This window comes from Trichomycterus rosablanca, chromosome 21 (genome assembly GCF_030014385.1).
Source record: "Trichomycterus rosablanca isolate fTriRos1 chromosome 21, fTriRos1.hap1, whole genome shotgun sequence".
Lineage (NCBI taxonomy): Eukaryota > Metazoa > Chordata > Actinopteri > Siluriformes > Trichomycteridae > Trichomycterus > Trichomycterus rosablanca.
In genome coordinates, this window is record NC_086008.1 from 18981706 (window position 1) to 19005333 (window position 23628).

The following is a 23628-nucleotide window of genomic DNA, read 5'->3' on the forward strand; positions in this document are numbered from 1 at the left end:
ATTGTGCGGTTTCCACCAAAATGGGCGGATTTTGTTGGAAATTGGCAGGAAAAAACACACAGGCAGTGTGTGGCAGGTGGACAAATTTTGGGCTGGTTTGTAATCATTTTGGCGGCTTAAAATGTAAATAAAAAAAAAACTATTGCTTTCTAAAGCAGGTGGAATATAAATAGGTCTACCTTCTCCCACCACATCCAACCCGTTGTCAAAAGTTTGATCGACAGGTTATTCTTTCCAGTCCAAGACACTGTTGCCACACCCATCAATACACTGATTCATATGTTAGACAAGTGATTTGAGTTGAATATGAAGGTAAGCAAGTACATATGAGAGTTTATATGTACGAGAGGTTAAACTTTCATTGCTTGCAAGTTTATTTTTATTTACTTGCAAAGGTTTGTGTGTCATCATAAATAATGCATTTTACAAACTTGGTAGGCTACTTCAAAGACATGCAAGCAAAATAATTTGTCCTTTATGATGTATAATTACTGATCTGTACATTTTAAGAAATTAATTTGTACGTCATGATGGTTTAACTGGTTTATTATTTGTGAAATGCTAAACATCATCTGCTTAGCCTGTGTTTTGGGTGTTTTTTCATGCATTTTGGCTGATAATTACTGTCACAATCTGGCAACCCTGCTCAGAGTAGCTCAGTGTTGTCTTAAAAAAGAAAAACAAACCACGAATCAACAGAAGAACGTTCATTTGTAGTTCTAAACATATTTAGGGTGTTTTTTAGGTGTCCACTTTTTGTCTCTCCCACGACGTTATTCTTCTCATCTACAGCATCAATTACACGCAAATGGACCTTATGCAAATTAGGCGATGATGTCATTTAGTGACTTCTGGCGACTTTTAGGACAGCCAATAGCTACTTTCCTTACTGAGGAGTTGGCAACACTAAGACTGATAGCCAAGGATTCGTCAATGCATTTAGATGTTTCTTTAGATGGATTGACCCAAATATGTGCTTCTCCATTAATAGATTGTATAACCTCTATAATTAACAGCTGATCCAGATGTTTCGGGCATTAATGTTGACAATAAACTATAAAAAAGTCCAAAAGTTGATGAAGCGGATCATAACTGAATCGACTCGTACATCCAGATGTTCTAAAGCTTTTTTTTTTTTATTAGTGTAAAATTAGAGGCCGCCTCTTAGGCTTTAATTGCAGTGTGGGGGCTCGAGCAGTGGTTTAGGCTTTCCTGGTTTTGTGGTCGAAGATAACGACATGGACGTAGAGATCCGACTGAGGGGCACTTCTGGAGGAGTTGTCGCCTGGTGACGCCTGTGAAGTTATAAAAGATTGTCAATTATATACTCATCGAGCACTTTATTAGAAACACCTATCTGGCACATATGTTCATTTATTATTTTATAAGCTCCACCTACCATACTGATATACTTTGTGGGTATAAAATTACTGAATGTAGCCTGTGTCCCTCTGTACCCCATTCATCAATCAAAAGGGTCCCCATAGCGTCCTGTGATCAGAATGGATGAACAAACACTGGGTCTCTAACGGTCCACCAACACCAGCGCGCGAGTATCGTGTGTGTTCATAATAAAGAGCCAAATCCCAACAACACTGCTGCACCTGGTGCACTTGCACATACATACACAGAACAGCACACAGATCATCTGCTCAGTGGGGGTCCAATTAGATTAATGCACAGGGTACAGGATAGCGTAGCGTACAGATGAGCTCACGGGGTGGGGAGTGGTTGCTGGAGGCTATCCCATCTTTTCAATGGGCGCAAGGCACACAGTAACACCCTGGACCTATAGGGCAATTCAGTGTTTCCAATAAATCTAACTGTATGTTTTTGGACTGTGGGAGGAAACCCACACAGACACGGGGAGAACATGCAAACTCCGCACAGAAAGGACCCGGACCGACCCGCCTGGGGATTGAACCAGCACCTTCTTGCTGTGAGGTGACAGTGCTAATAAGCTACAGTCAGTAATTGTGTACCCACAAATGACAGTACATAGCAGATAGGTGTTCCTAATAATGGATTATTGTCTATTGTTAAGAACCCTGTGTACAAAACCCTGTGTAGATTAAAATCATACATTATTTTTTGAATTCTCAATCGTCACAAGTTTGCTTTTACTTGATTTAAAGCTTTTTAATTTTAAAATGTCGTAGGTCCAGATAAAACAAATAAGGACCTTGTTTGCCGACTGTTACCTCACACTGATAAAGAGAAAGCAAGCAAACAAGCCATCGTGCTGCCTTCTAATGTATGACATTTTGATTACCTTTTCGTAATGTGGCACCTCAGTAGGAGCATTTTAAGGAATCTAAGAATTTAGACATGCCTTCTTCTCAGGAGTGTACAAAGGATGACGTAAAATGCATCTATGTAGAGAGATCACTAGGTTTCCAGACAGACCCCTTGAATATGTATATTTGGTTGGAAGACCCAAAAAGAAGCAACAGTACTAAGAGTACTGAGAAGTTTGGGAATCTTGGGGAACTTGAGACAATTTGCAGAGGGGCTGGCCGATTTCTTTTTTTTTTTTTTTTTCTTCACGTTATGTTTATGGTCACAGCTGGATTGGAGCCTATTCTTGAAATACTGCACACAGCATATTTATGTTTTATGTTTTATGTTCATGTTTATTATGTTATATATTTATTTATTTATATATGTATTATGTTTATTTGTTTATTTATTATTTATTTATATATATTTATATATTATAAATTTTTATATTTATTTATATATTTATGTTTATTTATTTATATATTTATTATATTTGTTTTATTATGTTTTATGTTTTGTTTTATATATTATTTTTTTTATTTATATATTTATTATTTATGTATATATGTAATTTTTTATATATGTATTTATATATATTTATTATATATATTTTATATGTATTTATTATTTATTTATTTATATATCTATTATTATTTATATATATTTATGTATTTATTTATTTTTATATTATTTTATTATATATTTATTTATTTTTATATTATTATTATTATATTATTATTTTTTTATATTTATTCATATTTATGTTTTATTAGGTTTTATGTTTATTGTGGTCATAATTTATATATTTATTATATATATTTATTTATATATTTATTTACTTTTATATTTATTTATATTTTATGTTTTATTTTGTTTTATGTTCATGTTTATTGTGGTCATAATTTATTTATTTATTATATATATTTATTTATATTTGTTTTATTGTTTTATGTTTATTATGTTTATTTATATCTTTAATTTATTATATAAATTTATTTATCTTTATGTTTATTTATATATTTATTTATCTTTGTTTATTTATATATTTATTTATCTTTGTTTATTTATATATTTATATATTTATTTATCTTGATGTTTGTTTATTTATTTATTTATGTATTTATATATTTATTTATCTTTATGTTTATTTATTTATTTATCTATTTATTTATCTTTATGTTTATTATGTTTTTGGGAGGTAAGAGCAAACTGCGTCAACTAGAAAAAAACAATTTTACCAATTTTAAATTTAATAAGACATTTTTTTCAGTCCAACAGGAATGCATTCAAACGGCCAATGAGGTCATGCATGGTAGGGGCCGGGCTCGGTTTTCTGGGTGCCCGGGTGGTTTTGGTGTCTGGGTTTTCGAGCCACCCCCGTGTTTTTTAATAGACGGCCTGGTCGGGGCGTGCTCGACCACAGGCGCAATTCGGCTCTGCTGTCTCGGCCTCAACGAGCGTTCAAAGCGGCCGGCCGTCAGCGCTGCATCTCAACTAAAATAGCCTGTGCTCGGCGTGCAGAAACGAAGAAACCAAAATGGTTTGGTTTGCTGGGTCAGAAATCACTGCACGTTCTCCTGCGTTTCATGAGATCGGTGGGGAGTCGTGGGGGGAAGCAACTTTTACGAGATGCTGTCTGGATACCAGTGATAATTAGTGACTGGACGGTGACTTTGTCCAGTTTCCTTTGGAATTATGGATTCATTGATTTTGGAAAGCCAGGTGGACATGTGATTGCAATTACAGTTTTGAGACTTGGTGGTGGTACCCATTCCCTTGGCGGATTGTCTCAAGTTCCCCAAGGTTCCCCAGATTTCTAGGTACTACATATACAATACTCCTCATACCCCTGTATTTCTGCAGTTCTACGCTCCCGTGAGGAACCTACCCCTCACAGTATATCAGGTGACGGTGATATTTTATTTATTGACTTTTATACACAGTTGAGTCACATTATTATGACCACCAGCTAATATCCAGAGTAACCGCCGTATACATCACAGACAGCAGCTAGGCAGGCTGGGAGTGACTCAATAAGGTCCTGGTAGGTTGTCACAGGTATCTGGAGCCATGCTGATTGCAGGGCATCCCACAGATGCTCGAAGGGGCGTAGGGGAGGATCCATAGAGCCAACACGACCATCAAGGTGGTCCCACAGATGCTCAATTAGGTTCAAGTCTGGGGAAGTAGGGGGCCAGGGTAATACTTGGAAGTCTTGGTCATGCTCTTCCAATTAATGTTAGACATTTCTAGCTGTGTGACATTTTGAATGGAAGATCCCATCCGCCCCAGGGAAGGCAATTTTACCCATGGTACTTTTACCCAAGCCAGCTCTTGAATAGTCAAGAAAAAATACACACAATATTCTTACCGTTGGGTCAACGTTAATGATTTTCTGATCTCTTTTGTTCTTAAAGAGTAAACCAGTTGTGTTCTCAGCAATGACCTGGTAGTTTGCACTGTCGTTCGAGGCTGACACTTGCGTCCTCCAGTTGTAGAAGCTGAAAAACAAAGCATTCCATAATAAGAGGTGAATTGGTGTGGGAACAGGTGAGGGAATCATATCATGATTGGGTATAAAAGTATAACAGTAGGATCCACCAAAGGATCGGTCTTTACAAGCAAGGATGGGTTGTGGTGCTAAACTTCAGGAGAGAATTGCCAATCTCAATGCAAGATTGCAAATACTTTAGTCTTTCACCATCTACCGTACATAATATTGTGAAAAGATCTCATTTCGTTTAAGGCAAAGCCGGGAATCACTGTTGAATGTGCGTGACCTTAGAGAAACTGTCATGATAGTTTGATAAATATAACCACATGGCTTCAAGAGTGCTTCAGAAGAACGTTGTCACATAACACAGTCTGCCGCTGCATCAAGAAAGACATTAACACCTCTCTGACAGAGGATAGTTCAAAGCAAACTCGCTTTTAACATGAGATACGTTGCCTCCGTTAATATTAGAGTCATAAAAACATCTATAATTTTAAATAACTTGGTTGGACATGTTGACTTCCCCAATCAAATTAACAGCCGACAGTGGACATAACAGAATAAAGGCATCCTTGACACATCATATCTATTACTCAGGAGTCTTGTGGGTCTTGGTGGGTCTGGTCTCTCTGGAATCACTGGATCTAATGCAGTAACACACCTTGGACTAATCCATTGCCAGGCAATCGCCAATCTTGACTGTATGTAGATGCCAAACTGGCTGACGCCCCAGGCTTAGCACTGTTTACCACTACCAACTTAATAAATATTTATATATAGATTGGGCGCTTAGTCAGTGGTTCAATGACCATAGTGTTAAGACGTTATCTGGTGCACTATGATGTTTCAAAAGTTCAAGTCTTGAGATACAGTCGTTATAAATTGAATACAAGGCTTTAGTGTATTTGATTATATATCTAAAATACATTTGAAACACAACCCAAAATGTCACAAAATATTATATTAACATACAACCCCAAATCAGAAAAAGTTGGGACAGCATGGAAAATGCAATTATACTGTATTCTGTATGATTCTGAACAGCTTACAACTGGAGATTCACTTCCTATTCCTCAAAACAAGGGTTGACAGCATTTTCAGAGTCTATTTATATTGAAATGCCATATAGCAATTAACATTCTTGGCCTGTCCACTTTTATGCGTTGGTAAACCACTCACTTTTGGGTCAGAGCAGCAAGACAGATGTGAGATATTTTAACACAAAACATGAGGCTTTAAATATTCGAGTTGAAATGGTCTGCTAGATTGCAGAGGTGCGATGATATATGGATGTACAATGACATATGTTTTATTCGTCCCTAAAGGTACGTCAACCAGTAGCATCATCATTTTTAACACCCACATGGAGGTGGTACCACACCCATGTTGCTTTGCAATTGGACTTGACAGTTAATAACAGATCTATGCCAACATTATGACGGGTGAACTGATTATCTCTTCATCACGGCACCTGTTAGTGGGGGGAGGAGATATTATGCAGCAAGTGAACATTTTATCCTCAAAGTTGATGTTAGAAGCAGGAAAAATGGGCAAGCGTAAGGATTTGGATGAGTTTGAGTGGTCCAAGGAAGGAACAGTGGTAAATCGGTGACAGGGTCATGGGCGGCCAAGACTCACTGATGCACGTGTGGTCCGATCCAACAGACGAGCTACTGTAGCTCAAACTGCTGAAGAAGTTAATGCTGGTTCTGATAGAAAGGTGTCAGCATACACAGTGCATCACAGTTTGTTGCGTATGGGGCTGCATAGCTGCAGACCAGTCAGGGTGCCCATGCTGACCCCTGTCCACCCTCGAAAGCGCCAACAATGGGCACGTGAGCTTTGGAACTGGACCACAGAGCAATGGAGCAAAGAAGGTGGCCTGGTGTGATGAATCACGTTTTCTTTTACATCACATGGACGTCAGGGTGCGTGTACGTCGCTTACCTGGGGAACACGTAGCACCAGATTGCACTATGGGGAAAAGGCGAGCCGGCGGAGGTAGAGTGATGCTTTGGGCGACGTTCTGCTGGAAAACCTTGGGTCCTGTCATCCATGTGGATGTTACTTTGACAAGTAGCACATACCTAAGCATTGTTGCAGACCATGTATACTTTTTCATGGAGAGGAGTTAAAGGATCTGCTGATGACATCTTGGTGCTAGATACCACAGCACACCTTCAGGGGTCTAGTAAAGTCCATGCCTCGACGGGTCAGGGCTGTTTCGGCAGCAAAGAGGGGGACCAACACAATATTAGATAGAACAATAGAACATCTAGGTCTCCTGACAAGTGTCTATCTTCAGGTCTTCTGACCAGTGTCCAACCCTCAGCTTCAGTACTTGGTAGAACATCAATCAGCATTGATGACCTCTTATAAGTGATTTCAGTAACTGCTAACAAGCTTCTGACGCCTGTTGTGGAATCTTCACTCGTTCTTCTTGTGCAGAAGCGTCCAGCTCAGTGAGGTTTAATGGCTTTGCTTGGATATTCCAGGACTGATTCCTTAACCAACCCTTGGTTGACTTGCTTGGAAGTGTGCTTGGCCTCATTGACATTGTCTTGCTGGAATGTCCCATTATCACCACAGAAGGCAGAACCTCAAATGCCTCAGTGTTTTTGAGAATCCATGATGCCAGTCATATGGTCAAGACTGCCAGTTTTGAGTTGAAATGTAGAACATCTAGGTTTCTTGACGAGTGTCCAACCCCCAGCTTCAGTACTTGGTAGAACATCAATCAGCATTGATGACCTCTAATAAGTGATTTCGGTAACTGCAAACAAGCCTCTGTTCTTCTTGTGCAGAAGCTTGCAGCTTATTGAGGGTTGATGGCTTTGGTTCTGCAACTGCTTTCCTCAAACCCCACCAAAGATTTTCTATGGACACTCCAGGATATTCCAGAACTGATTCCTTAACCAACCCTTGGTTGACTTGCTTGGAAATATGCTTTGGATCATTGACGCTGTCTTGCTGGAATGTCTGACTGTGGATGATCACTTGTTCTTCTTGTGAAGAAGCTTCCAGCTCATTGAGGTTTGATGGCTTTAGTTCTGCAACTGCTTTCCTCAAACTCCAGGATATTCCAGGACTGATTCCTTCACCAAGCCTTGATTGACTTGCTTGGAAGTGTGCTTGGGATCACCGTCATTGTCTTGCTTGAATGTCCAATTTTCACCACACATGGCAGAACCTCAAATGCCTCTGTATTTATGAGTCCATGATGTCAGTCATACTTCAAGCTCATTGAGGTTTAATGGCTTTGGTTCTGCAACTGCTTTCCTCAAACTCCAGGATACTCCATGACTGAGGTTTTTAATGGGTTCAGGTCTAGAGATTGGGCCAGCCATGGCAGGTTCTTCATCTGGTGGTCCTCCATTCACATCTTGATTGATAGTGTGTGGCAAGGGACATTGTCAAATGGGACAGTCGCACACGTAGGCGTCTCCAGGTCTCCATCTAACTATTAGGCAATCAGGTGTTGGGCGCTTTACATAGGCCTGAACTGTACCCTGTTTTCCTCACTTGAAACCATTACTCTCCATCTTTTCCACTGGTAATTATGGTCATCTTGGTTATTTTAGTTATATTTATTTAAGTAGGGATGTTATTTTTAATTCCAGTTCCAGTTAATGACCACAGTTCTTGTTAAATAGGTTTTGCTTCAGTTGATCATTTAATTACTACGTTATTAGCAGACAGTGGAATGTAATGACTTCCATACGTGAAGAGATGCTGATTTAAGGAAAAATCAGAGTGGTCTGTCGGGGCTAATAACATTAAAACCACCACCTTGTTTCTACACATACTGTCCATTTTATCAATAGTGACCAATAGTTGGTCCATGCTTGCTTATTGGATAAAAACAAACATCTGTAACAGCAGCACAAATGCCTTCGGGTAATATACACTGATCAGCCATAACATTAAAACCACCTCCTTGTTTCTACACTGTCCATTTTATCAGCTCCACTTACCATATAGAAGCACTTTGTAGTTCTACAATTACTGACTGTAGTCCATCTGTTTCTCTACATACTTTTTTAACCTGCTTTCACCCTGGTCTTTCATGGTCAGGACCCCCACAGAGCAGGTATTATTTAGGTGGTGGATCATTCTTAGCATTCTCAGAGTTTTTAAATACCGTGTCCACACACTGTCAACTCTATAAGACACTTCTACCTAGTTAGTCCACCTTGTAGATGTAAAGTCGGAGACGGTCGCTCATCTATTGCTGCTGTTTGAGTTGGTCATCTTCTAGACCTTCATCAGTGGGTACAGGACGCTACCCATGGGGTGCTGTTGGCTGGATATTTTTGGTTGGTGGACTATTCTCAGTCCAGCAGTGACACTGAGGTTGCTGTGTCTGATCCACTCATACCAGCACAACACACACTAACACACCACCACCATGTCAGTGTCACTGCAGTGCTGAGAATTATCCACCACCTAAATAATACCTGCTCTGTGGTGGTCCTGTGGGGGTCCTGACCATGAAAGAACAGGGTGAAAGCAGGTTAAAAAAGTATGTAGAGAAACAGATGGACTACAGTCAGTAATTGTAGAACTACAAAGTGCTTCTATATGGTAAGTGGAGCTGAGTGTAGAAACAAGGAGGTGGTTTTAATGTTATGGCTGATCAATTGTTTGCAGATTCGACCTTTAATTTAAATTATGCTGCGACATGACTTGTAATGTTAAGCAACGTATTATATTCTCAGACTTTTGACCACAAATGTATATAATAACTACTTTATATACAAGACCATACCTTATTACGGCATATTATACGCGCGTTGGCTCTATATTTTGTCCCTTATTAACATCACGATCTGTCCGGTCCTGCCAAGGGTCTGAATTAGTCCACGACTGGTGGCCAAGTTTCTTTGTGATGAGAGAAACAGAGTTCAAGTGTGGTGTGGGGTTTGTACATATGCATGGGAAGAACTCATCTGCTCCATGTTAGCGGCGACCACAAGCACTGGCTGTTATTTTTCCCATGAGAGGAAGAGGGAGATCGAGGAAGAGAAGGAGGTGCGGGGGTTGAGGACTTCTGCTTATTCTAAAGTGCGTTTAATTCGTTTGCGTACGTTGTTTGGAACAGGGAGTACGAGCGAGTGTGTTTGCATCCGGAGGTACCCCGGGTGTGGACGTCGCCTTACTATAGAAAGACCTGTTAACAGCTTAAACTGTTTGTCTTTTTTGTTATTTGCTTGCAGGACCAGATAGAAAACTTGTTTGTTTAATTTAATTAAATAAGCAGCAATACCCTAAGTTAAAAATTACCATACTAAAATAGTATTAAAATATTCATTGTTCCTCAATAATAAAATGTTGTCTAGACCCCAAGTCAGCAAGACAATGATTTTCTTTAACCTGAAATATAGTAACATTGCCATAATACCAGGTTTTTTTCATGGTGTCTATCCTTCAACACACCTTTGTTGTGTTTTGCAAAGAGTAGACGAAGCAAGCAGCATCGCCACGCCCATAATATTCATAATACTTACTCCACCATGCTTCACAGCTAGGGAAAAACGTGGCAGTAGTGGGGTTTGAACCAGTGACCTTTCGATTACTAGTCCAGTACCTTAACTGTTAGGCACTATGTTTACATTTACAAATTTGCAGATGCTTTTATCCAAAGTGACTTACAGTACAGTGACAGTATACAGTCTAAGCAATTAAGGATTAAAAACCTTGCTCAAGGGCCCAACAGGAGAAACCTGGCAGTGGTGGGGTTTGAACCAGCGACCTTTCGATTTCTAGTCCAATATCTGAACCGTTAGGCACTATGTTTACATTTACAGATTTGCAGATGCTTTTATGCAAAGCGACTTACAGTACAGTGACAATATGAAGTCTAAGCAATTAAGGATTAAGGTCCTTGCTCAAGGGCCCAACAGGAGCAATCTGGCAGTGGTGGGGTTTAAACCAGTGACCTTTCGATTACTAGTCCAGTACCTTAACCGCTAGGCACTATGTTTACACTTACAGTTTAGCAGACGCTTTTATACAAAGCGACTTACAGTGACAGTATACAGTCTAAGCAATTAAGGATTAAGGGCCTTGCTTAAGGGCCCAACAGCGGCAACGTGGCAGTGGTGGGGTTTGAACCAGCGACCGTTCGATTACTAGTCCAGTACCTTAACCCTGAGGCTTCATCATCATGCAATACATCATCATCATGGGGCAGTGATAGCTCAGTGGTTAAGGTACTGGACTAGTGATCAGAAGGTTGCCGGTTCAAGCCCCACCACTGCCAAGTTGCCACTGTTGGGCCCCTGAGCAAGGCCCTTAACCCTCAATTGCTCAAAATCATGTTCAGTCATAACTAAGTCGAATGCTAAAAATGTAAATGTAAATCTTATATGTGCACTATGTAGTCAATTGTTACCGTTAGATTCACCTTGTGCTTTTCACTACAAGTAGATACGTTGTCTAACATCTGTCTCTAGTGTTATATATTCAAGTTTATTACAAGCTGTAATAAATCAACCAATCGGAAGACAAGCTCCGGATAAACACCAGTCAGCGGAGGCCACCGCGGGCACGATATATTCCTACCTTAAGTCCGTCGGCCTTGGCAGAAGCCTTTTCTTTCCGCTGAAATACGGTTCAAAGTCCTCAGAACCGAGTCTGTGGGAGTAGTCTATATACCCAGATATTTCCTGTCCAAGAGAATTGTGGTCCCTTATGAAAATGATGGACTGCAAGCAGAAAGAAAGGAGGGCATGCTGTATAAATAATCCTGAACACAATATGCTAACATGAGAAAGTAAACAAAGGGAAGACATGCACAACTGCACAACATGAGTCGTGTCATAAAACAGACTGGAATTATTAAGTGAACTTGTCTAAGACTCGAGACTTGGGAAACATTAGAAATAATATTTGATTAGTCAATTCTTACAACATACTTGCAAAAAACCCACAATTGTCTTAACTTTAGTCATACAGACTATTTAATATTTTGTAATTGTTGTGACATAAATTACAGCTGCAAGTCTTTTGGATACTTCTTTAAGCTTTGATTACATGGATTTAGGCAGTTTATCCCATTTATAATGGCAGATCCTGTCAAACTCTGTTAGATTCCATGGCAAGAATCTGTGATCTGCCATCTTCAGGTCTCTCAGATGTTTGATTAAGAGTTTTATGTCTGGGCTTTGGCTGGACCGTGTGTTAGTGTGTGTTGTGCTGGGATGAGTGGATCAGACACAGCAGCGCTGCTGGAGTTTTTAAATACAGTGTCCAATCACTGTCCACTCTATTACACACTCCTACCTAGTTGGTTCACCTTGTAGATGTAAAGTCAGAGACGACCACTCATCTATTGCTGCTGTTTGAGTCGGTCATCTTCTAGACCTTCATCAGTGGTCACAGGATGCTGCCCATGGGGCACTGTTGGCTGGATATTTTTGGTTGGTGGACTATTCTCAGTCCAGCAGTGACAGTGAGGTGTTTATAAACTCCATCAGCGCTGCTGTGTCTGATCCACTCATACCAGCACACCACACACTAACACACCACCACCATGTCAGTGTCACTGCAGTGCTGAGAATGATCCACGTCCTAAATAATACCTACTCTGTAGTGGTCTTGTGGGGGTCCTGACCATTGAAGAACAGCATGAAAGGGGGGGCTAAACAGTATGTAGAGAAACAGATAGACTACAGTCAGTAATTGTAGAACTACAAAGTGCTCCTATATGGTAAGTGGAGCTGATAAAATGTACAGTGAGTGTAAAACAAGGAGGTGGTTTTAATGTTATGGTTTAATCGTATTGTATAAAAGATTACATTAAAGGTAGGATTGGTAAAAAAAATCGAATGTACATGTTTTTATTCAGATAAAGCTTTAAAACTGTAAGCACACTCGGCAGTTTAAACAACATTCAGCGCTTATTATGTCTGGTCGATGATGATGAAAGGATGACTTCCAATAACATCTGCTGTGAATAGGAGCTTTGTTATGGCTTGTCTGTTTACCTCAGCGCAAGAGGGTTACAATTCTACTGTGAAGCCACCCCCCCGACGACTTCAGTCACTGATATCACATTCGTACTTCTGTCTGAACCCCGGCCATCTGTGGATTCCCTTACACGTGTGGGATGAAAGCGAGATAACCAGCGCCGCAGACTTAAAAAGACGAGGAGCTTCTTTTTATATCATTTAAACAGATGCTATCGGGTTCGCAGCTGCCCAGGGGCCGAGCGATCCACCTTATCTGCGGCTTTTGCGCTCCCCCATCTTTCTTTAAAAGACTTCTCGGGTTGAGTATTACAGTGGGAAGAAAAAGGCAAGAGTCTTTATGATTCCAAAAAGAGGAATCAAAATGCTCGAATCTGCAGATACCATCACCCTTATAACGTAAGTGTCAAAGAAATAAAGTATGACACAATAGAATTGCAGTGTTTGATGTCGTAGTAGATTGTAACTACAAAAAGCTGTTTGAAGTCCCGTTCTGTCTCCTTTTTACATTTAAATGTAAAAACAGACTTTAAAAGCAGGTCAAGTTCCATAATAAGTGATGGTAACAGTTGAGGGTATCATGACCTTGCCCCAAAAGACCAAGAAACTTGTGCTGTGGTCAGATATGTCAAAGGCAAAGAGACCAAAAGAGACCTTCCAGACCCCTAAGAGTCCAGACCGAGGGTGCAAAAGCCAATATGTCATGATATGGGGTGCATAGGTGACTAGCATATGAGTAAAGCCACCACAGATGCAAAGGCATATCCTGTGACAGACTCTAAAAGCAGGTCAAGTTCCACAATAAGTGATTTGGTAACAGGTTTGGTAACATGATCTTGCCCCATGATCATCTCAGATGGACCAAAAGACCAAGAAACTCATGCTGTGGTCAGATGAGTCCATGTTTCAATGCAAAGTTCTCTGCGCCAAAGGCAAAAGAGACCCTCCAGACCCCTAAGAGTCCAGACTGAGGGTGCAAAAGCCAATAAGTCGTGGCAAATGAGCAAAGCCACCATAGATGCGTAAAGTCACATTCTCCCATGCCTTCTCGTGCCTTCTTAGACCATATGCAGCATTTAAAAAAATAAAATTGTTACCCTCTAGTAGCTACTATTATTGCATTTTTGTCAGGGTTTCCCAGGGTTCTGTACTTGGTCTATTAATTTTTCCTTTTCCTTTTTTCTTATATACCCACGCTCTTGGTAAAGTCACATACTCCCATGCCTTTTCGTGCGTTCTTAGACCATATACAGCATTTTAAAAATAAAATTGTTACCCTCTAGTAGCTACTACTATTGCTTTTTTGTCAGGGTTCCTCAGGGTTCTGTACTCGGTCTATTAATTTTTCCTTTTTTCTTATATACCCACCCTCTTGGTAAAGTCACATTCTCCCATCCCTTCTTGTGCCTTCTTAAACCATATACAGCAGTCTAAAAATACAATTGTGCCCCTCCAGTAGCCACTGCTATTGCATATTTGTCAGGGTTCCTCAGGATTATCTTTTTTATGGTACTGTAAGTCCATGGTTATTTGAGCAGGGTAATGCCAGACCTAATTTTGTGCTATCGTGCTAGAACAGCATGGTTTGTACAAGTAGGCACATAGTGGATGCTTGACTGGCCTGCCAGCAGTCTAGATCTGTCTGTATTTAAAATGTATGGTGCGTCACAAAAAGAAGAATCAGACAACGACAACCATGGACTGTTGGGCAAAAATTTCACTGTTACCCTCAATTCCTAAACAATTTAAGTGTATTTAATAAAACGGCAGTGCCAAGCATGCACCTCCTCACTTGAGTACATTCAGCCATGAATCTGTTAAACATCCTAGTCTTAGAAGCTCAGAGCTAAGCAAAGGAAAATGACAAATTGGCTCCTATCCTAAAGCTGCCCAATGCAAACAGGCTTTTCCCTTTTGGGGGGGACTTTCCATGGACTCGTTTTATCACAGAGGCGAGCATCAGGGTGGTACAAGGGCCAGTACAGTTACCTTCTTTCACAAGGAGCATTTAGGCTCTCTGGGTATATCCCCCCCTCTCCTTACCATCCACCTCGCACCAGGAACAATCCTGCACTGTCAGGAAGACTTGTGCAGGTGTCTGAGGGTGTCAGCTGGTCTCTGTTTATTATGAGTTGGCCGTGCTTTAGGAGGAATCCCGGGCCATCACTAACAACTGTGTAAATTTGTTGGGGTAATGAAAACATGGCCTGGATGACAGGAATGTTTGAGGTCCTAGTCCTTTTTTGGCAGGCTTACTTCTTATCCCTGTTTAGGTGTTCCTCTTTGGAAGGGGGGGGGGGGTGACTTCCCACTGAGGGACTTGTGTAATAGATGCAGCAGTAAAAACCAGATGTGCTGAAGTGTGCTGCTCCTGTTGCGATATGCCAGAGTACCACTTGCTTGAAATGGTGTATAAGAATACTGTGTTTTAATAGGGTTGTACCCAACGATTGGTACGATGACCCTTACAGGATAGATCTATATCATTCCTTTATCTACTGTATATTAACTAGTTCTTAATCAGTTACCAATCTATTGCAGGGCACTTTGTGAAATGTTCAGGGGATTTAGAGTACCCAGTCCATCTTTTGCATGGTTTGGATGGTAGAACAAATCTGGAGTACACAAAAAAACCCACCCAGACACCCTCATTACCTGCTACACCACAGTGCCTCCAGTTTTGGTCTTGGTGTCAAGCCAACCAAATCTGTTTATTTCCACCTGCAGTTACTTTGTGTAGTTCTGCTATGAATTAGAATTTGCTGGAACATAGATAGCACTGTGTACAGTCAAGCAAGCTGTACATTTCTATATGCTTAGAAGCTGCTGTGCAAAAAAGAACCCGCTTCAGCTCATGATGAAAGCCTATCAATGGGCAAGGATGTGGCAAACCAATACATCTGTTGTAACAGAGAGGAAGAGGTGGAGGAGAAGTACTTTTGTCTTGTGAGTGATCCAGGGCATTTAAAATGTTCAGTAATATACTGTAGTATACAGCAATCTAAACCCTCAGGGTCCGTTATTTTTTCCTTTCTCCTTATATACCCACTCTTTTGGTAGTCACATTCTCCCATGCCTTCTTAAACCTTAAACCGTATACAGCAATCTAAAAATAAAATCGTTTCCCTCCAGCCACTGTTATTGCATATTTGTCACACTAAGTCCTTCAAGGTTCTGTACTAGGTCCGGTAATTTTTCCTTTCTCCTTATATACCCACCCTCTTGGTAAAGCACATTCTCCCATGCCTTCTTAAACTGTATACAGCAACCTAAAAATAAAATTGTTCTCCTCCAGAAGCCACTGTTATTGCATATTTGTCACACTGAGTCCCTCAGAGTTCTGTACTAGGTCCGTTAATTTTTCCTTTTTCTTTATATACCCACCCTCTTGGTAAAGTCACATCATCTCATGCCTGCTTGGCCACCTGCTTCCTCACATTCTCGAGCACCTGGTTCTTATTATTTGTTGGCTGTTAATATAGCAAAGCAATTGTTGCACCTAATAAACGAATGAATTCCTCATGTTTTTCATTACAAATCATATGACAACCATATGCAGTTGAGGGAACAGTTGAATCTTTGGAAAATATACTTACATTTCTTAGTATTTGGTATATATATTTGATGAGACCAGTGCCAGTGCTAAGACACCCAGAAACACTGGATGTTTAGGAGGAGCCCTTTTCTGTTTGGGTTTAAGAAACTCCAGTTGCCTGTACAGAACCGCACTTGTGGTTTTCTTGACCATGAAGAACAAACACTGTTTTGAATGGGCACAAATTCCCACTAACAACCATTAAAGTCTGAGCACAATGGTTGAATGGGCACAAATTCCCACTAACAACCATTAAAGTCTTGTGACTTTGTTCTAGCTAAAAAGATCACTGTATTTTAATACCACGGTCAGGTGTCCAAATACTTTTGGCCATGTAGTGTATATACACTGATCAGCCAAACCACCTCCTTATTTCTACACTCACTGTCCATTTTATCAGCTCCACCATATAGGAGCACTTTGTAGTTCTACAATTACTGACTAGTCCATCTGTTTCTCTGCATGCTTTTTAGCCCCCTTTTATGTTGTTCTTCAATGGTCGGGACTCCCACAGGATCACTACAGAGCAGGTATTATTTAGGTGGTGGCTCATTCTCAGCACTGCATTGACACTGATACATTGACACATGGTGGTGGTGTGTTAGTGTGTGTTGTGCTGTGTCCACTCACTGTCCACTCTATTAGACACTCCTACCTAGTTGGTCCACCTTGTAGATGTAAAGTCAGAGACGATCGCTCATCTATTGCTGCTGTTTGAGTTGGTCATCTTCTAGACCTTCATCAGTGGTCACTGGACGCTGCCCAAGGGGATATTTTTGGTTGGTGGACTATTCTCAGTCCAGCAGAGACAGTGAGGTGTTTAAAAACTCCACTCATACCAGCACAACACACACTAACATACCACCACCATGTCATTGTCACTGCAGTGCTGAGAATGATCCAGCACCTAAATAATACCTGCTCTGTGGTGGTCCTGAAAGGGGGCTAACTAAGAATGCAGAGGAACAGATGGACTACAGTCAGTAATTGTAGAACTACAAAGTGCTTCTATATGGTAAGTGATATACAGTATATGCATACATTTGTTCTATGTTTATATACCCAAGGAGAAGTTTGCATCAGCGTGAGGTATTACTTTTAATGGTTCTTTTTTATACATGCAATAAACTTCAGCGGTTTAACACGTTTCTTCCCCCCTGAGCTGTAAAAAACTCCCTGAGATAAACAGTTAAAAGCCAGACCGGGTTTACAGGTGCTTAAACGTTTAACCTAGACTAGACTTTAGCTCTACCCGTTCAACGTGTACGCGAACACACAACCGGACCGGGTATAACTACTCCCAGGTCCGCGACGTCAAATTAACCGAATCCGGCAGTTACACGTTTTAAATCTTGTTTTAATGCTTTTGACAGACGCGCACATGGGCGCGCGGGACGGATGAAAATAATGAAAAGATGCTGCTTCCTTTTGCTTATAATCATAGGGTGTGTCTCAGGACAGATGTCTTGGCACAAGGTAAAAAATAAAAAGCACTGGCTGTACAGAACTGCCGCTTGCTCGCTCGCATGCTCGCATGGCGGGGCGGTTAACCATTTAAATCTGTGTTCGCTTTTAGTACTTAGGGTTGTATGATCAAACACCACATGAAATAGTCTGAAGCGTTCAAAGAAAGAAAAGGTGCAGAGGGTAAACGAAACAAGACTTGTTAGTGCTGTTGCTGGCGGACGTAAAATTTGAAGCAGGTGGCGGAACGGTACCCACGGAAATAGGGGATGTGTTGTGTTATGTGGTCACCAGTAGTCCCGAATGTTTCTGCAACGAGAGGGGGGAAAAATACTAGGTTGTTTATAACGAAATGGGCGGGGAGAACGGGGATTTGAGCATTTGTTTACGCATGTGTTCGGGCTTCGTGGCTTAGGTGTTTGTATAGAAAGGCAAACAAGACATAAGCAGGTGTCCTCTTATCCCAACCGCAAATCCGACCACCGATAACTAAACAACCAGTTCCACTCAGTTGAGAGAACAAGCATAAGCCTCAGGGTTCTGAACTTGGTCTGTTAATTTTTCCTTTTTCTTTTCCTTTACCCACCCTCTTGGTAAAGTCACATCATCCCATGCCTTCTTGTGCCTTCTTAAATCATATACAGCAATCTAAAAATTAAATTATTCCTCTCCGGTAGCCACTGTTATTGCATATTTGTCACACTGAATCCCTCAGGGTTCTATACTAGGTCTGTTAATTTTTTCTTTTTCTCTATACACCCACTCTCTTGGTAAAGTCACATCATCCCATGCCTTCTTAAAACCTATACAGTAATTTTAAAACAAGTCTGTTTCCCTCCAGTAGCCACTGTTATTGCATATTTGTCAGGGTTCTGTACTAGGTCTGTTAATTTTTCTTCTTGCCTTATATGCCCACCCTCTTGGTAAAGTCACATCATCCCATGCCTTCTCGTGCCTTCTTAAAACCTATAGAGTCATTTAAAACAAATCTGTTCCCCTCCAGGAGCCATTGTTATTGCATATTTGTCAGGGTTTCTCAGGGTTCTGTACTAGGTCCGTTAATTTTTCCTTTTTCCTTATATACCCACCCTCTTGGTAAAGTCACATCATCCCATGCCTTCTATTGCCTTCTTAAGACCTATACAGTAATTTTAAAACAAATCTCTTCCCCTCCAGGAGCCATTGCTTTTGCATATTTGTCAGGGTTCTTCAGGGTTCTGTACTAGGTCCGTTAATTTTTCTTTTTGTCTTATATACCCACCCTCTTGGTAAAGTCACATCATCCCATGCCTTCTTATGCCTTCTTAAACCGTATACAGCAATCTAAAAATACAATGATTCCCCTCCAGTAGCCACTGTTTGCATATTTGTCACACTAAATCCCTCAGGGTTCTGTACTAGGTCCGTAAATTTTTCTTTTTGTCTTATATACCCACCCTCTTGGTAAAGTCACATCATCCCATGCCTTCTTATGCCTTCTTAAACCGTATACAGCAATCTAAAAATACAATGATTCCCCTCCAGTAGCCACTGTTTGCATATTTGTCACACTAAATCCCTCAGGGTTCTGTACTAGGTCCGTAAATTTTTCTTTTTGTCTTATATACCCACCCTCTTGGTAAAGTCACATCATCCCATGCCTTCTTATGCCTTCTTAAACCGTATACAGCAATCTAAAAATACAATGATTCCCCTCCAGTAGCCACTGTTTGCATATTTGTCACACTAAATCCCTCAGGGTTCTGTACTAGGTCCGTTAATTTTTCTTTTTGCCATATATAACCACCCTCTTGGTAAAGTCACATCATCCCATGCCTTCTCGTGCCTTCTTAAACCGTATACAGCAGTCTAAAAATAAAATCGTTAACTAAACTAAACAAACCACTCAGTTGAGAGAGCAAGTGTAAGTCAAGGTGGTCAATCAGCCTGGCAGACGGCTCAGAACAGGAACCATGTTGGCCCTCGATTCGCACACAAGTGCCAGCGGAGCTCGAATCACAAAATAAGTGGCTTTGAGAAGCCACATACATTAAACTAAAAGGCACCAAGGATCAGAAATGGTCTCCATTTATACCTTTTCTCTCACTCAAAGGTTTAAAAGCTCCTCCAAACTTCTTCGTAACTTCATTTTTTTTCTCAGATTGCTTCCATGACAGCTCTGGGTAATGTCTCTGCTCTCCAGCTTGATCAGGAAAGCATAAAGACAGTCCTATAAAAAAACGGTATATGGTGAACAGATCTTAAAACCACAGTGCACTGGGACCAAAGCAAAAAAAAAGCAGCTCCACATTCAGCCATATGGAAATAATGGAAAGAAATGAAGTCAGATGAGTTCTGGTGGACCGTAAAGCATCGTCGCAACATCTTACTGCATGATGTTCGTGGATTGGTTTGTACGAAAGCAGAAAGCTATTCGTTCATCTAACCGGCATCTCGAGCAACAAGCAGAAGGTGCTGCGGTGTACCAGAAAGTGGGTGTTCTGAAGGATGGGCAGACCAATACATCTGCTGTTTACTTAGCCAGTAACAGAGAGGAAGAGGTGGAGAAGGAGTACTTGTCTTGTGAGTGATCCAGGGCATTTAAAATGTTTAGTAATACAGTATACAGCAATCTAAACCCTCAGGGTTCTGTACTAGGTCCGTTAATTTTTTCTTTCTTGGTAAGGTAACATTCTCCCATGCCTTCTTAAACTGTATACAGCAATCTAAAATATAATTGTTCTCCTCCAATAGCCACTATTATCGCATATTTGTCCCTCAGGGTTCTGTACTAGGTCCATTAATTTTTCCTTTATCCATATATACGCACCCTCTTGGTGAAGTCACGTTCTCCCATGCCTTCTTAAACCGTATAAAGCAATCTGATTTAAATTTAGATAATATTGTTTCTCTTCAGTTATCGCATATTTGTCACACTGAATCCCTCAGGGTTCTGTACTAGGTCCATTAATTTTTCTTTTTCCCTTGTATACCCACCCTCTTGGTAAAGTCACATTCTCCCATGCCTTTTCATGCCTTCTTAAACCGTATACAGCAATCATAAAAAAAATTCTTCCCCTCCAGTAGCCACTGTTATTGCATATTTGTCAGAGTTTCCTTAGGGTTCTGTACGAGGTCCATTAATTTTTCCTTTCTCCTTATATACCCACCCTCTTGGTGAAGTCACATTCTCCCATGCCTTCTCATGCCTTCTTAAACCGTATACAGCAATCATAAAAAAAAATTTGTTTCCCTCCAGTAGCCATTGTCATTGCATATTTGTCAGGGTTTCCTCAGGGTTCTGTACTAGGTCCGTTAATTTGTCCTCTTTTCTTAGATACCCACCCTCTTGGTAAAGTCACACTCTCACATGCCTTCTCATGCCTTCTTAAACCGTATACAGCAATCTAAAAATAAACTTGTTCCCCCCAGTAGCCACTGTTATTGCATATTTGTCAGGGTTCTATACTAGGTTCGTTACTTTTTCCTTTTTCCTTATATACCCACCCTCTTGTTAGTCACGTTCTCCCACGCCTTCTACATATACAAATATTAAATTAATATTATTATTAATATTAGAATGAATGTCTTATTAAAACGAAGCCCTACAAAATCACATGAATGTATTATTAATTCCCGTTGAGGTTGCATGGAGTAAAGTAAGCCACGCCCACACACCTGTAAGCAGTATGGCAGGTAATGGAAGAGCAGCCAAGTGAAAACTGTTACAACTACCAACAGATATTGGAATATTTGAGTCTCTTCTATCTCTATCTTACCTACATCAACAGTGCCAACTTAAGTGCCAAAGCTTAATATCAGCATCACAACCCTTTGCAGAGATGTAAGGTAGGTCAATTAGCATTTTGCTAACTGTATTAGCTTGCTACATTTAGCAAGCATACATCTAGCATTTAGCACTTCTGTAGCATTGTGTTCAGACTTGAGAATGATTTATTCATCAATATTGGAATCTATACAACCTAGCTTCAGCTATGTTCAGTACTAGCTTCAGATTGTTTAGCATTTAGCACTTCTGTAGCACTGTGTTCAGACTTAGCATCTGTGTTTCTTATTCTTTAACAAGGGCCTGTGTTCCTCACTCTGCTAACTTCTTCTGTTTAGCTTTCTGCTAAGTTTTTAGCACTGTATTACAGCTTTAACGTGTGTACAGAGATGTAAGGTAGATCAATTAGCAGTTTGCTAACTGTATTAGCTTGCTACATCTATAAAATAGTGTTTAGGTTATGATTTATTCATCAATATTGGATTCTATGGGACCTAGCTTCAGATTTTTTTTAGCATTTAGCACTTCTGTAGCACTGTGTTCAGACTTAGCATATGTGTTTTTTTTTATTCCTTAACAAGATCCTGTGCTTGGTACACTGCTAGCTCCTTCTATTTAGCTTTCTGCTCAAGTTTCTAGCGCTGTATTACAGCTCTAACATGTGTTTGTTAGCCTGCAGTTGTCTCAGCTAGCTTGAGTACTAGCTTCAGATGTTTTAGCATTTAGCACTTCTGTAGCACTGTGTTCAGACTTAACATATGTGTTTCCTATTCTTTAACAAGGGCCTGTGCTTTTTACACTGCTAGCTTCTTCTGTTTAGCTTTCTGCTCTTTTTTCTTTTAGCGCTGTATTACAGCTCTAACATGTTTGTTAGCCTGCAGTTGTCTTAGCTAGCTTGAGTACTAGCTTCAGATGTTTTAGCATTTAGTACTTATGTAGCACTGTGTTCAGACTTAATGTCTTAAAGGCAGCATATGTTGCTCTAAGATCTCAATGTGCTTTTCTGCATTAAGCTGCCATTACAGAAGTGTCAATTACCTTTGCCAAGGGCGCTGAGACAACTCCATACCATAACACCCCCTGGCTTTGGACTTGTTTGGTCCTGGAATGCTGATTCATCTGACCACGATACACGGTTCTACTGTGCGATGGTCCATCCTAGATGCCTCCGAGCCCAGAGAAGTCGACGCCGCTTCTGGACGTGGTTAACATAAGGCTTCTTTTTTGTATCTGTATTGTAGAACTTGATAAAGGTTTGCCAAAGTAATCCCTCACCCATGTGGTCATATCAGCTATTGTTGAGTGGTGGTTCTTGATGCAGTGCCGTTTCCATACTGTCCCAACTTTTTCTGATTTGGGGTTGTGCTTGCTCGGGAAGGAATACTTTACATTTAGTTCAACATGTGCAGATCAGCTCAGCCCTTGTAAGACATGTCAGGTCTTCCTTCACTTACTTAAAAAAAAATAACACATGGATCATACGTTTATCCATTTTTCCTCTTTTTCCAAGTCAAATCTTCACCGGGAGGATAAATCGAACACTGTTTTTGAGTGAATATGGGATTTCCAGACGTCGACACCTTACCGCCGTGCGCAGTTTTCCTCAGTCTCCGCGAGTCCGCCAAGCTGTGTGTACATAACTCTGTATCTACACCTCCACTGTTTCCAATACGCTTTGTGTTTTACTTCACTTCACAAAGGCTCAAAAGTGCTCCCGACCGCAATGTTTAACTTTAACACGCCCTGATATGACAGGGGGATTCAAACTTTTTCCGGAATCGGGTGCTTTTTTTTTTCACGCGAATCTGGATCCTTTTTGCTAAACCCATTTCATGAAGGGTTGGAGAAGGAAACGACATTGTTTGCGCTGTCTTTATTAGAAAAATTCACCATCTGCGCGAGAGAGCGGGCGAGCGGGCGGGCGAGTGAAGGAAAACAAAGCTGAGGTTAACCAGGACTGACAAAAACATGCAAAACTGATGAATGTCAAGCTTGAAAAAGGGAAAAATATATAATAACAAAGCTGGTATTATTGCTTATAATGGTCTTGGTTGAATCT

General features: G+C 40.5%; 1 protein-coding gene across 1 annotated transcript in view; it reads right to left on the reverse strand.

Annotated features, from left to right (window-relative positions):
- Positions 1-1115: 1115 nt before the first annotated feature.
- Positions 1116-23628, reverse strand: part of cfap299 (cilia and flagella associated protein 299) — an 88577-nt gene continuing 66064 nt past the window's right edge. Inside the window, exons 4-6 of the mRNA XM_063018084.1 lie at positions 11339-11481; positions 4652-4781; positions 1116-1295 (exon numbers count right to left, since the gene is read on the reverse strand). Coding sequence (XP_062874154.1) covers positions 1203-1295; positions 4652-4781; positions 11339-11481 — 366 coding nt within the window. The 3' untranslated portion in view covers positions 1116-1202. The remainder of the gene's footprint in view (positions 1296-4651; positions 4782-11338; positions 11482-23628) is intronic.